The 16,188-nt window shown below is 39.5% G+C and overlaps 1 protein-coding gene across 3 annotated transcripts in view; it reads left to right on the top strand.

The window, feature by feature from the left end:
- Positions 1-1,131: 1,131 nt before the first annotated feature.
- LOC111413879 (cytotoxic granule associated RNA binding protein TIA1) overlaps positions 1,132-16,188 on the top strand; it is a 278,716-nt gene continuing 263,659 nt past the window's right edge. For all 3 annotated transcript variants that reach the window (XM_023045001.2, XM_023045000.2, XM_023045003.2), the window contains exon 1: positions 1,132-2,007. In XM_023045001.2, coding sequence (XP_022900769.1) covers positions 1,921-2,007 — 87 coding nt within the window. In that variant the 5' untranslated portion in view covers positions 1,132-1,920. The remainder of the gene's footprint in view (positions 2,008-16,188) is intronic.

Here is a 16,188-nt window from a genome sequence, read left to right as displayed (position 1 = left end):
ACTAGTATTAGAACTAACACTAGACCTAGAAACATTCACCATTTAAACCAGAATGTTTCTAGTTCTAGGTGTAGTGTTAGTTCTAGTTTTAGTTATTATTCAGTGTTAAATTATTGTATATTTTTCGTTGTATATATAATCAACCTTTTAATAATTGGATTTGTGTGGAAAATAATATATTTTTCCAGTAGCTTTGAGGTGCGAGTATTTGTTTATTTGGCATCGCCGACGGGGATTTCTAAAAAGTGAATTGATGGCGACAAGGCTGACTTTCTCTCGGCGAAATAATAAATAGCGAGACTTCCCGAATAATTTAGGGTCGTTGGTTCTGCTTAGCGCGTGCCCCGCCTAATTCGGAGTAATCGCGAAGCTATATTCTGAAATGAAATAAACCGACATTTTAAATTAAAAATAAAACGATTTAGCTCTGTAAATAATGACAAACAGGTAGTGCTAGTTAATTGAATTTGCTCGATATAAGGGGCGAGTTTCGTCCGTTTAATCAACCGTGTAATTAGTGGATTAATTAATTAATTCATTAACGAATTATGTCGTTAATCGACAAGGATTGATTTGGTAGACTAAATAATCAACATCGAATCAGTATCGTTATAATTGGATGATATTATTTCTATATGTCAAAGAGAACGTTTTCTATAGAATTGAAATTTTATTGTTAGAGTCAAGTTTGGGATAATTTCGAGTTAAAAATAAGTTTGTTTTGGGGGAGTTAATGAATGTATTGAAGTTAAGGGGGCGATTGACATTTTGGTAGGTGAAAAGCGAAGTTTTAAGTGGTGTAATTATAGAAAGCAAGTTGGAGAGTTTAATTTTTTTAAATCTTATTAGTGCGGGATATAATTGTGGGCAAACTAATTGGGGACGCGCACAAAACGTTATTGGGGCGAAGTTTGTGGAAAGTTTTACGGAAAGTAAGATCTCGCATGATCTTAGATGCTATAGTGTTGGAGTGTAGTGTATATTTCATTGATTGCGCTCGCGTTAGCTTTTGGAGAGACTGTGACACACCCGGGCGCTCATCCTAGCGAGTTTGCGTTGCCGCTGGGTGCCTCCCTCCGTAACGGAGCTGTTCTGTAGCTGCTTATTTATCGGGCGACTACAGGATCGCGCGGTTCCGTGCCTTGCCGCCAGTGCGAGAGAGCGCCGCCATCGATTTAGCAGGAATGAGCGAGTAGGTTGGAAAGTTTTTGGAAACTTGGTACCGTGGACGCAGAGAGACGCGAGAGGTCTCTAGAGGGGTGGCGTTCGCACGAGGTGCTCACTTCCGCTTGCGCCGTAGCAAGCCACGTGACATGAGCAACAAACTCTTCACGCAAGTTTACCGACGCATTCCTGCCGGGCCGGTTGCCGCGAGTTCTTGTGCGCGATCCCGTTGTCCCACTGTGATGTTGTGAGTAACACCGGCGGCCTCGTTAAATCCTAACATTAGAACATTAGGGGAATAGATAGCCTTAGCGGTAACCGTTTTCTTGGTTTCAAAGGGCCCCATAAGCAGTTGCCTTGGCTCCTTCACCGGTATTTGTGGGCTACAGCCTTGTCGGCGTGTACCCCTGCGCGGTCTTTAAACCGCGTGAGACCACAACAACCACATCATCCTCAACCCAGACCCAGACGGGACCGACGCGATCCAGAGTGGCAGGCGCCAACAGAACGCAGCCGTACACACTGCCCCAACAGCAGACACAACACCAGCAAACTGCACCTTCCTATCAATCGAATCAAAACCAAAACCAAAACCAAAACCAGTACCAAAATCAGAACCAGATCAATCAGAACCCGACCACGGCCGCCACCAGGGTCCAACCACCGCAACTGCTGGTTGCCGCCTGTAGTTGCCGAGAAACAACCGCCTCCAACGACTTGAGCCAACTGACCTCTGCTTCCTCCAGCGCGACACCAATGCTCTTCGTCCCCTTCTCGGTGCCTAACTTTGGCCCGCCCATCAGTGGTACCAACCAGCATGCTGCCAACTGCAGCCCTTCAAAGGTAAGCCATTATCAAAACTGACGACTTATTCGTGGCTACCTTACTTGGCGGATACTTTATTTGGCCTGCCTGCCAACATCCATCCAATATCCGTCGGATACGGAACATTTCTTTTAACGAACAAACATCTTCGTATCTTTGGAACTTGTCTTTTCCTTTCTTCGCCGCGCGGCCCATTGACGAGTAGAAATTACCGTGAAATGAGCTCAAAAATACATGTCGGCTCGCAACGTCGGAAGTAACAGGCGTTAAGCCCACCTCCTTCTATGAATATGTAATTAATATCTCGTGCTACGAACTTAGACCCAGTTGAGTCACATGAATAAATCCCAAAGCGTACCGCGGCTAAACTACATCGGGAAATCTAAACCCTACTTAGTACGACCGGAATACAAATTCCAACGATTTCGTTAAAAAGTTAGAAAACTGCCGCCGGAATTACTGCGACGAGCACCGCGCGCCCTCAAAGGTCTTATAACGGAATTTGTTTATCTACCAATAAGTTACCCTCAGGCAGGGGGTGATAATATTCGCGATGTTTCATGGTCTCCTCTATTGAGTTCCAAATTTATTTGCATAATCGACTGTAAGTTTGTCTTGTGACCTTAACTTACCCAGTTACCGCAACTATTGCTTCCGGGTGACAATTTAAGTTTTATCTAAATACTACAATTCCCATACGAAAATATTTAACATTTTCGAATAAATGTATTGTCATTAATTTATAGTTTAATAAGTAAATATAAATTTAATAGATAATGTATAATTGGATAATGTTAATTAACAGATTAATTATTATTATCGTTGTTATTGAGAGAATTATGTTTCCCTGATGATACACTTTTAATCGAAACTTGTATATAAATTAACTTTATATTTTACGATATTTTTAATTGGAAAATATTTCGTTGAAACGTCTAGATGTGTATAGAATTTTGACTTTATTTACGAGAGGTTGGGGTAACGATTTTCGGTTAGGGCAATTAGGTTTAATTTCAATTTTCTCTCGTTAACCAAGGGAAGTTCGTCAATAACATAAAACGAAATGGCCAGAGGGCAATTATCATAAAGTTCTCGTTAGAAATAAATTTAAACGAGTGAGAATAAAGTGTTTGGAATACGGGGGCCGATGTAACAAAGTGAAATTGTGCGTACCGCAGATGTCTAGCGAGCGAAGAAGTTTAGATAAAACGAGAAAACCCGGGGGTTGAAGGCATAAAGGGCGATTCCGATAGGGGGACGGGTACCGCACCCGAATAGTATTTCACGTCGAGAAGTTGTAAGTCTCTTTACGCTTTAAATGTAAATGGTTGTCGTTCCTTGATCGATTTCTATCTCACTCTCTTCGCCAATTACTTCGTCACGCGATGGTCACAAAAAAATAAAGGCCTCCAAGTAATTAGCGACAAATTAGTGTTTGGTGTATGGCTTATCAATATCAAACGGCCGAGTCATCAGTCATTTTAGAAATCTTGGCTTAGAAACTTTGCCGGTGATTAATAGCCAACCCTAATCGGTGATTTTCCATTAATTTCGCCCTGTTTTTAATAAAATTTCTTTATAGAAGTAAGTAAACGACGGCGGGTCTTCACAATAAGGGGAGCATTGTTGCCGCAATTTGCTTAATTGAACGTATTGATTACTCTAAGTCGTCGTTATGTAAATAACCAACCGCTAATTAGGAACTATCGCTCGTTGGAAATCGAAAACAGTGTTATTCGTGCTTCGTCGACGACGATAGAAACAACCCTACTACCGCTTAATTAGATTAAAAATTTCGGGAGGCCGAATTAATTTCGAGTATGTTCAGTCCCAGGAGTCAATCGACCGTTTCCGGCAATTCGAGTTTACAGCTACACCCCTAATTACAGTTAACCAGCGCCGTATTAGGTGCAAATAGTGCCGCGTGGGCCACCCTTTCCTCCCGACCCCGGGGGTAGCCGACCGAATTATAATCAGATTACACAGTTAAAGTAATAATTTCCGACCAAACTCGACACCCTTCCGCTTCTAAGGCTCGTGTACTCGCTCGCTGATTTGTCATACGTCTCCGCCTACCCCCGGGGTCCCATTCAAAGCGCTTAATCCGCTAAGAAATCACGGATTTACTGAAATTGCAATAACAAAGCTTTAGAGGACTTGCGGAGGTGCCGAATTCAGAATCCCTAATACTAAAATCTAAACAACATATAATATAGTTTTATTCGAATATAAACCTAATACATTATTTAACTCAAACGACTTTTAATAAGTCAAGTCATTTTTCTGGTTCAAGATTATTTCATATTAATTGAGCTTTGAAAGAAAGTAATCTTGCTTATCCTGTTTGGGCATAAAGTTTATATCATAACTTTCTGATATTACGTCTTGATTGGAACCCAACCCATCAAATTTAGACTAAATCTACCAGCTTCAGAAAGTTTCGTTTTCTTGATAACGCTTTGGGTTGGCTTGGGTTGGTTTGCGCAACGCCACAATCGCCTTCAACTAGTCTACCCATGAGTTATCATTGCAGATAAACTTTAAGTTATGCCTCGCATAGATCATCGAAGAGAAGCTCGGTGTTGTTACTAAGAATGTTGATTTTGTTGGCTTTCTATTTCACCTTATCTTAGCTGATAACATTCGTTCGCTTCGTTATGCTCAGAGATTCTTCAGAAGAGAACGTTGTTTCTTTGGTTGTTCAAAGTCCTGTTGGGTATCCCACTAAATATGTTGATTTAAAATGTAAGGGATGAAATTCATAGATTTAAGTACCAGAAACGATAATAAGGCCGTCTCTATATGCCAAGGTGTAGTATTACGTTTAGGAATCCCTGACACTATTTGCAGAGTGGAACGACCACGCTTCCCACCATTAAAAAGTGTGGCTCCTCTCATCGCTCGCCCATCAACTAACTTTTTTCAAGCTAATCTCGTTAACTCACCGGATATTTTTCTTCTGACATACCTCACATACTCTACTACTACTATTCCTTCCAGTTTCTCATTGCCGTAGTCGATTTTAGATGTCTATATCATTTGGCATAATGACAGTCCAGGTCCAAGTCTGGAATTGTATGGAATAGCTATATATAGTGTTATTGTGCCATATTTATGCTATGTACCAATTCATTCCTATTCAAAAAGCCTTTGCGCGAAATTCATCAAACTTATCGCAGTTATCCTGTCTAAAACTTTGTCAAAGACCACAACTAAACATATGGCTGTAATGATCCTATGGCTCTTTATCTTCTACACTTCAAGATACCAAATCTCACACTGAGGGGTTTCTGCCTCACTCGTCTCGTGATACACACACATCTATACCAACCCAACCCAACCCAACCCTCCTTAGCTTCCTTTAATGACTCCTTTCTGCCTTAGTCTTTTCGTGTCACAGCCCTTTAAGTGCTGTGGAACATCCCACCGATTATTTTCCTTCTTGATTTATACTTTCTTTGATCGTGTTTATCTGCTATCATCACCACTTGCACTTAACTTGTTCTCCCATTTATTCCACAAGGTTCGTTCTGTACGGGTTACAAAATAAGTTTTGAGTACATAAATATATATATTTAGTTTGATTTTTGAATGTAAATAAGTGTAACAAAAATCGTTTTGAGAAGTGAGTTGGTATTATATAAGTTATCCTGTTGATGTGTGAAAAGTTTTGATAGTTTATTGTCGATAAAAGTTTGTGGGCGATTCTGATACGCATCTTGTATAAGGTGATTCGAGTTGAAAGAGTGTCTGAGCGGATATTGAAAATGACGGGGTTGTTGAATATTCGGTGGGTTAATAAGCGATTTTCGGCTCCGGGTGAAAAGTTTGAGGGTTGAAGAAAATATAGTGGGAGGTAGGCCGTCGCAGGATAAAGTTTGCGGGTACCTTGATGGTTTTTAATTTAGGGGGTTGGCAGGGAGAAGAGCGTAGTTAGTAGGAATTAAATCCCAAATGAAACGGAAACCGTGCTGATTAAGTCGCCGCGGATCCGTACTCTTCTTAATTATTAGATTAAATTCGGGGAAACATTTACTGTAGTACTTACCGAAATGCCCAACCGCGAGGGGCAAAAACCGCATGGCCGACAGCGCCGTTGTCTCTCCCTGGCCCATGAATTGTAGCGGCTGTATCGCGCACCAGAAAACCACAATGGAAGCCGGGGGATTCCGCCTTCCCCCCGATGACAAAAACCCGCCAGCAAGAAACGATGTTAGTACTTTGAGATATATGACCTATGTCGAAGGATCCGGGACTAAATAAATGTAACCCTACACTCTTCTTTATGCATCTGGGCTGCACTAAATCCCAAAGCAATAGTCTGGCGGCGTGGACCATGGCGGAATTTGATTTTCGACAACGAATTTAAGTGCCTCGTAATAAAAGTAAAGTGCCGCCTGTATTTCTGCGGGATGGCGATGAAACCGTACGGCGAAACCACCACCGCTACCATACCCCCTTTATCCCCCTCGCCGTTTGTCTGCATATCAAAACACTGTGGTCGAATGTACACACCGATAACGATAGCACCTGCTCTCTCCACTGCCGTGCTCCCAACGTTTTGACCAACGTTTACCCGCTAGCTCTTGTTTGCCGATCGTTGAGGGTAAACAATGCATGAAATGGTCGGGCTTATTAAAGAAATTTTTAGGGATGCTTCGAAAAAGAATTATTTTATGCCTGCGTACGTGAAAATGGGGTTACTTTTTCCTGTAACCGAGCGACCGTAACGGTTCGGAATCCGCAGTCGATTCAGAGCTGGGTAAACACAGATAGGCGCAACGTCACCGACAATGTTTATCATGCAAATTGTAGATTAAAACCAATTTCGAATTCTGAACTACACGGGTACCGCAATTTGCGGACCATGTGGCGCCTTCAATTTACCTAAACTAACTGTTTTACATTTAAATGCGTGGCCCAGCCAGGAAAAAAGCCAACGGGTGCGTCCCTGTGCGAAATAATTGTTCAATTGTAAATGTACCGTGTTCAATATTCGTTTATGACGAATTCAATTCTTAGTTTTTTTCAATTTTCTATTTTTAGTTTTTTTTTGTTTCTAGTTCTTTATTTTTAGTTCCTTATTTCCAAGTTTACTATCCGTCGGTGCATGATTGGGAAGAAGTCGGTCGTGAATGTTTAAAGCGGCCCGCGGGGATGAATTTGGGCCGCGCGGACCGGAAAGTGAAATAACTTTTCGGTTTCGGCTGGTAAACGCTTAAATATTTACAATATAAAACTTCCGGCAGCGCGCCCTTTCTTATTTCATTCGGTCGCAATCATGGGCTCGGTGGTATCGAAACTGGGGGACCGCACCCCGTCGATAACACGATTTTTCGCGAACCCATAACCTCCCTTATCTTCCCCGCAGCTAATTAAGCGCTGACAGAATGGTACATTACTGCTAATTGCTTCCCACCGGCGGAAGATAACTATACAAATAGAATTTGCTCGCGCCCCGGGATGGATATTCTAAATTACAAACCCAGCTTTTTTTTTTTCGTGTTTTGCTTTTGCCCCAACGGATAGGTAACCGTCGGATATTGGCGCAGAGATTTTTTTCCACCAACCAACCTGCGGGGAAATAGAATTTGATACGCACCCCAACGTCAAATATGCAATTTTTACTTTATCTATTTTTCAACGTCATACTGTTCAATGTTATATTAAATTTCTCGTTACATTATAACATTATAACTAGACATACATTATGACAAGTTTCTTATAAATAATGTGTAAGGTATGACTAATAGTAATGTTTTTATTTGTAAATGAATTGCTTCTTTGTAAACATTTGTCACCGTGAGCGTGTAGGTTTCCAAATGAAACACATCAGCATATTTTCAAGAACTCTTTGTAGTATTTTCTGTTAATATTTTTTTCTATCTTTATCCAGTCAGGAATTGTATAGTTTGATTATGTTGATGGTGAATGTGGTAGCGGTGCAGGGCTTAGTCATGTTATTTTAGGTGAAAAATATCGAGTAATTGACATTCTTCCTGTTTTCGTTTCTTTTCTTTTTCTTCTTCATATTTCTTTTTCTTCTTTATATTTCTTTTTCTTCTTCATATTTCTTTTTCTTCTGTCTTCTTAGATGTTAATTGAGTCGCACAATCAGGCGCGCTGGCAGGGTCGCCATGTAATAACTTAATAAGTGTTCTTCTCTATTAAGTATTGGGAAGATTGGTAAAGGTGATCAATTAATTATTAAAGACTGTATCGTTGTCTTAACTTCTATTTGACTTCTTTGTAACTATATCTTTTACAATTAATTACACTATACTTATACTAGACTTACTGCTAACGTAGCACAACAAACCTTGTTATGTTTGTCGTACTAACCTTATTAAATAACCTTATTACTCCTAACCTACTTAATATTAATAGCAACATTACTATTAGTCATACCTTACAAATGTTTCATGAGGAATGGTACATACGTGAATATGTTATAGATTTGTTCATTTTAAGCAGAAAAATTCCTAAAGGCATGTGCTCAATTCTTAAAGCTAACTGAGATACAGCTAGTTAATGCGTAAACTGATTTATTTAAATGTGTACATAAAATATAGAAATTCGGACTGTAAAGGAAGGGTTCGAATATCCCACCGTCTAACTCGATGCACTTGCTGCGTAATTTATCCTGATGTGCCTTGATTCGTACAGCACTGGCCGTAATACGAGCGATTAGCTCATCACGCGCGAATTTACCCATCCACAAAAGTCGAATTTCCTGGCAAAGTCTGTTGGTTCAAGCTGTTGTACTGGTTGAACATGGAATGGATACAAGCCATGAACATGTAATGTTCTCCCTACTTTTACATGAGGAACACCTAGACGAGCAGAAAGTCTTCTGATACTGGTAGATGGACTACGTTCGACCGACTGAAAAATTTGTTCAACTTCATTCGGAGTTTGCACACCTGCACGTTGAGAATGAATTCTTGTACTTGGAACATAACCGGTTTCATGCAATCTCATGAATGTTCGAGTAAATGCTCTTGAATCTGGTAGCACTCGGTTAGGAAACCGTCTTCTATAGTCACGATGAGCAGCACGTGCATTTCCATTGCAGAAACCGTAACAAAACACCATATCAGCAAAGTCCTCATGAAACATCCTGTATATATATATATACAGATATTCCACGTAAGCGGCAAAGTATATAAATGGCATTAAAAAGCCGGGATACACAGTTTGTTTGAGACTAGTTTATCAGATATTCATTCTCTACAAATCTTCAGTACATGTCCCTATACCCATCAGTTGGAGTTTTTGAGATATAGTGGAATTAATCAAAATCATGCAAAGAATGAATTCTTGTTCATTTTTTCATTAGTAGGCCCTGAAGTAAGACCATGAAAATACATGATTAAGCATTAAAATGATTTAAAAAAAAACGATAAATAATTCTCAACCAAACTTTATTTATAAGTGTTCAAATATCTGCCCTCTATGCTATATGCATACATGACGCCAATTTACGAATTCGATTTGCACAGTATCTAGTGTTTCAGCAGAGATATTTCTAAAGCTTTCCTTTATTCTATTCTTCATTTCTTCTTTCGTCGTTTTTATATTAGCATACACTTGGGATTTGACGTATACCCAAAGGAAGAAGTCCAGAGAGTTAGATAAGGTGATCTTGCTGGCCACGGTATTGGACCTCCACGAGCAATACAATGTCTCCCATAGCGAATATTTAAAAAGTTTTGAACGTCCCTGGAATAATGTGCAAGTGGCCCGTCTCATTCCTTGTCTAGTTTCTAAATCTACATCTTCTAGCAACTCTGGCAACTCTTCTTCTAAAAATGTTTTGTAAATTTGTGCCGTCGGTATACCATAAAAGAAAAATGGCCCAACTATTTTACGGTTAAATATTTCGCCCCAAACATTTAACGCCCATACATTTTGATTATTTATGCGCCTTAGCCATAGAGGATTTTCGGTTGCATAATAATGCATATTATGTCGGTTTACTAACCCGTTACTTTTAAAAGTAGGTTCATCACTAAGTAGCACACTAAGTGATACGAAAAGAGTTTTTTCATTTATTTGATCTAAAGTTGTCGTACAGAAAATTACGGTGTTAGCAAAATCATCTCCATGAAGTACTTTGTGTAAATTCAAATGATATGGATGGTAGTTGTGATACGGTTCACTGTGCTGTTACTCATATCTGTTGCTCTAGCGATCTGTCGCGTACTCACAAGTGGATTCTCTTGCAAACTTAATAAAACATTAAGTTCGTTGTTCTCTTCTGGAACCACATACCTGCTCTTAAGTCGGGCATTTGGGTATCTATTATTATTATTATTGTTGCCGGGCTGAGGAGAGCGGCCCCTCTCGTTACCGCGACCTATAAGATCTATTGTAACTTTAGCCCTCCAAAGGTTTAGGGCAAATGTAGGTCCTTGATGAACCTTAGTATTGTCCTGAGGTCTTGAACCTTTATGTCGGTAGGTAACAGGGGAGTTTTACCGAAAATGTTGTGTCTTAGACGGCCTCTGGCGACGCAATTGCACAGTATACGTTCAGCAGTTTCTGATTCGCCGTTGCATAGTCGACAAGTTTGATCCTCAGCTTGTCCAATGTGGAAGAGGTGGTATTTTAGGGGCGCATAGCCGGTCAGGTAGCCTGACAGAGTTCTTAGATCCTCTTTGTTGAGGCATAAAATCTCTTTGGTTTTATTTTGCGACGAAGTTATCATACTCTTCGTTTGTCTGTGACCTGGAAGTTCTTTCCAGCGTAAGGCTATCTTTGAAACCTCCCAGTTGTTGATTATTTCTTTTAGGTGGCTTTTTTGTAGTCCACAACCAGGTTGGGGTTCAATGAAGGGCGTGTTCACTGCCTCTTTGGCCAGCTTGTCCGCCTTCTCATTGCCCTCAATGTTGTTGTGACCTGGAACCCACCGTAGGGTAACATCATTGCCCCTAGCGAGTTCTCTCAGGTTGCTGGTACACTCTCTGATCAGTGCGGAGTCACACGTGTAGGCCTGAATTGCCTTTAAGGCGGCCCGACTGTCTGTGAAAATGTTTATGGATGCACCTTTTTGTCTCTTCTGTAGGTTCAAAGCGGTGCAGAAGTTTATAGCAAGAACTTCTGCTTGGAAAATTGTTATGTCCGAGATGAGGGGCAATTTGATGTGGCTATTTGTTCCACTGATGCCCACGCCTACTCCGGATCTTACTGTCTTTGAAGCATCGGTGTATCATTCTAGGACTCCTCTTTTTAGTTGAGGCCCTCCCTTCGCCCAATCATCCCTGCTTCTAAATATGACCTTATACGGCTGGTTGAAATTGTATTCTGTCGGTATGAGGTCCGTTTTAATTTCAATCATTTCATTTAGACATGGGTTCTTGAGGATCTCGAGGTGTCTTCTGAGGTTACCCTGCATCTACTTGAGTGGAGAAACTGTTTTCAGTGATAAGGCACTTAAAGCTGCCTCCTTTTGTATATATAAATGGAGCGGTGGTGGTATCGTGGTATCTTTCACGATATACTGTTTGAGCAAGAAGAGTATTTTGTTGACATTCTCCCAAAATAAAAACCGTGTTCACAAATTCGTCTTTTGTGTAATTCATAATCAAGCATTAACCAATAAACACAACTAGACTATTAATAAAAATATATCATTTGAAAATTCGTTTAATTTGTCACCGTTAATTTTACGCAACAAAAACTATATCATTCCATTTAAAATAACATGTTTATTTCGGTAAGTCGTTATGGAACAGGCTGTATGTGTAAAAATATTTTCCATTTATAGTGTGGTAAATTTCCTACAACTTTTGCCTAAGGAAGAACTGTGTATTTCGGCTCCTTAGTGCCATTTATGTACTTATATATATCGCTGATATGTATGGAGACGGTCGGTTATCTCCTAAAGTAAGATAGCTAGCAAAAAATGTTAAGATACAAAAGTTTTAGTTTTTTACAAATTGAGCATACACGGTCACTCAAAAAGTAATGACGAAACATAGTTACGTTTTCTTTAATGGAACATCCTGTATGTTATTCCATATTTCAGTTCATCTCGAAATTTTAAACAAAATTCATGTAGCACATCATAAACCTAAACTTAACCGTTTGCCAAATATAGAGCATGCAACTGAATGCATTTTTGACATGTGTTGTCACTGTGTTGCTATGGAGATTAGAAGCTTTCAAAGGTAACTTGATATAACATAATGTTGTAATCTTGTAATTTGACTATGAACATAATCGACCAAAATTAAGTAATTTATAAGAGTGATTTTCAAAGTATATAAAATAATATACAGGGTGTTTCAACTTTGTTTCATCATTACTTTTTGAGTGATTCTGTATACTTAATTTGTTTTTATTGTAATAGATTTTAAAAATACTAAAACTCTTGTATATATACATAGTAGCAACCCTGTTGTTGGTTAATATTAATAATTGGTTTCTTAATGGGTAATTAATGATTGACGTTGTGGTTGCGGTTTAAACCTTGACAAGTGGGGTTAAGTTAATTATGAGACGACAGTGCATATAACACGGCGTATAGTAACGAGGAAGATATGCAAATCTTATTCATTAGAAAGGGTATTGTCTAAAATGCAAGTTCGGTAAATCATTTCGCAGGCGAGTAGGTTCTGTGTCGTTACACATTCATTAGCGGCCTTTTTTCCCGTTCGCCCCCGACAGAGGGCAACTAATGGAACGTAACGTTTAGGGTCCGTCCGCTAAGTACAGCCCTGATGGCACTTGTTAACTATTGCTAATCACGTGAAATCCTCGCGGACTTTTTTTTCCGCATTCCTTATCTCCCCTGCGGGGCCGTAAATATTATTATGCAAAGCGGGTTTAACGCAAACACGGCGCGGACTCTTTACGTCGTTCGCCTTACAATTATGAATGCGGTGGCATAAATTCCCGCGAATCCTTAATAGTCAAACTATAATTACGGTCATTTAGTCACGCGACCACCGACAAACAATTTATACCGTACTTTTAACGTCATCGTTAATCGCGATGTTCAATCAGTTTTCGTATTGCAGGTATTCCTGCAATTCTATATGCACGTAGATATTTCACCTCACTATTACATTATGTATATATATATATATAGGTCTCTTTTGTGAGGTTTCTATCTAATTATGAGTCCTTAGATGGTGAAGTGGTTTAGAATTGGTGTAGGAGGCCGTAGTTTGTAGGGAGCAGTTTGGAGGAGTTAAAAAGCAGCGTTTTTCAAGTATAGATTTTATCGTCGCGATGAAGGTTTAAGAGCGGTGGTCGTTCGATGGTATAGTTGAAAAGCGGGCGGAAGTTTGAAGTAAAAGCGGGCGAGGAAAAAGGCAAAGAAAAACCCGCGAGACGAACTAAATATGCAAATGCGACTGTAGGGAAAAAAAGGTTAAAAAACGAAGTGAAATATGATGCTTTAACTTGTTCTGCTCCGCTGGCCGTTTTAGATGATTGGGTACATAAAATGAATAATTCAGGCTTGTCTCGATGTAGTATATAATGAGGCGGGTACAGCCGAATATCGATTAAAAGCAAACATCACGGGTCCACGTCCCGTCGTCTCGCGGGCGACAGTTAATATTTAGCCTGGACGGGCAGGAGTTCGAGATAAGCACGCCCTTCGGGACCGAAAATACTCATAAAGGAATATTTCTTTCTTCGTATCACGGAACTCCACTCCTCGTCGTTGGACCTGTAGAGCCTTTGTTAGATTTCAAATTGATCGTTCAACTTACCGACCGCCAAACCATCTACTAAGTCCAAAGAAAATCACCGAAAATATTATATCCCACCGAAACGTCGAAGATAAATAGTTGAAAATATATCCGATTAAAGTGTCAAAAATAATGTAAAAAAAAATGATCTCAAAAATAATCACAAATAAAGCTGTCGTAAATCACGAATTGTGAATTGTTTAGCTCTCTACCCTGTAGTATTAACTCGTCAATCAACGAGAGCCGTTTTTCACGTTCGGAGGAATTATTAAACTATTAATAATGATTTACGCGTGACTGCAGGGCGCACTATCAATTTTTGTAATTTACAAGAAATAAATTCCGAAATTGCTTACAGTGCGCGTCGTAAATCAGGCGATTAAATTGGAGGTGGTGTTCCTGCAGGAACAGGTAAACGTCGTGCGAAACGCGTTCCTATACCGCTGAGTGCAGATTAGTTGTTTCCCTCTTGGCGTTAATGTCAACATAATTCGAACGGATTCCTTTTTATTGACGTTGACGTATCGTTCAACATCGTGTTGGAGCATTCAGTTAGATAACGTTACCGCATCGTTTAAACATGAAAGATGGGTTAATGCTATCTAAACTAAGAAAGCCGGTTGACATTGAGATCATAAAATAACATTGTAAAGTTTATAATATAATTCTTACATCATTCATTTTAATAATAATATTACTATAATGTACTAAGCCAGCAACAATGCCACAACGATACTGACTTAAATTAAAACATAAATACCATATAGTGCGTAGAACGGAGATTGTATTGCTTGACTTGTTAAGCCGAGGTCGCTTGCGGCCGAGGTGTTACAATGGATACCATATTCATACAATAAAAGATATTGGAGATCCTAGTTAAGACGAGGCCGAGGCGTTACAATGGATACTACAGGGTGAGGCATAACGAACGGACGTTTTTTAAAAAACAATATCTCGTTACTTGTGTTGCAGAATAATAGTCTAATGATTATGCTATTTTATAAAATTAATGCTTGAAAACAATATTTCTCAGGTGACGGCCATTGTCAGCTCGGAAGTTGGCTCTGTCGATTTGAACAACTTCCACAAAAATTGCTTCCTTTAGTTTTTCAAGTGTACGTGGTTTACGCTAGTATACACGTGACTTGAGGTAAACTCACCAAAAGTAGTCGCACATGGACAGGTCTGGGGAACGAGGAGGCCAACTAATGTCACCAAATCGGGAAATGACGCAACCACGAAAAACACTCCGAACAGCTTCTACTGACATTCTGGCTGTGTGAGTAGTAGTCCCATCCTGCTCAAACCAAACTTGCTGCATAGGAATACGTTTTCTTGTAAGTTCAGGTAAGAAGAATTCAGTGATCATCTGTCTATACCATTCCGAGGTTATAGTTACAGTATTTTCGTTATCGTTTTGGAAAAAGTATGGACCAATAACATCTGGACCGGTTACAGCACACCAAACAATCACCATGGGACTATGTAATGATCTCTCATGCATTCGTTCCTCAGGGTCGAATTTATATTAATGACCTATTGGAGCTCAATTCGAGTAGTAAACTGATATCTTATGCTGACGATACGGTCTTGCTATTCAAAAATATGTCTTGGCCAACCTTATTTTCATTGGCCACTGCTGACTTGAGAATTCTGCTAAGATGGCTTGAAAGCAATAAACTAACCCTTAACTTAGCAAAAACGAACTTTATAACCTTCTCTACATACAATAGTACACAACCGTCAGTGGTCGGTATTGTGATGCATGCTGATTCATGTCAGTCAATTGATTGCCATTGTCCAAAGATTTATAAAGTAAGGTCTGTAAGATATCTTGGTGTAACACTAGACCTGAATTGTAGATGGGATGAGCACGTCGACAATGTCTGGAAAAAATTAATATCGGTGATGTTCGTAATGAAAAAATTATCGTCACATGTCCCACACTATTTTGCGATAGCTGAATCAGTTATGAGATATGGTATTATTGGTTGGGGAGGAGCTTCAAACATTTACATTGGCAATATATATATATTGCAAAAGTTAATATTAAAAGTTTTGCGGTCGGTTCTAAAATCACCGACCGCTATGCGGAGTGTTGATCATGAGCACCATACTAGATCGAAGGTTCGTATGGACATTCAACCAGCAAGGGTTTCTAAAGCAATCGGTCAAAAGTGCTTCATGTTCTATGCACCAAAAATATATAACTTGTACAAGAGTTTTATATCAGTACATTACCAGTCTATGAGCTCGAGAAACACCCACTTTGTTGTGAAGGAATGGTTAAAAACCTTAACGAATATTGGCAAATTAAGTGATATTCTACAATAGCATTCCCTGTAATCATTTTGTAATTATTTTGTCTTGTTTTCCATATGTAAGTGTTTTCTTCAATTTCTTTTAATTGCTGCTTATGGACAATTATGAGTGTACTACATTCCCTCACATTCCCAATTATTGTAAATTTTTTGAAAAACCACTCACAATTCTG

This window comes from Onthophagus taurus, chromosome 8, assembly GCF_036711975.1.
Source record: "Onthophagus taurus isolate NC chromosome 8, IU_Otau_3.0, whole genome shotgun sequence".
Classification (NCBI taxonomy): Eukaryota; Metazoa; Arthropoda; class Insecta; order Coleoptera; family Scarabaeidae; genus Onthophagus; species Onthophagus taurus.
Note: the sequence above shows the minus strand (reverse complement) of the source record. Positions and strands in the feature narration are given on the sequence as shown.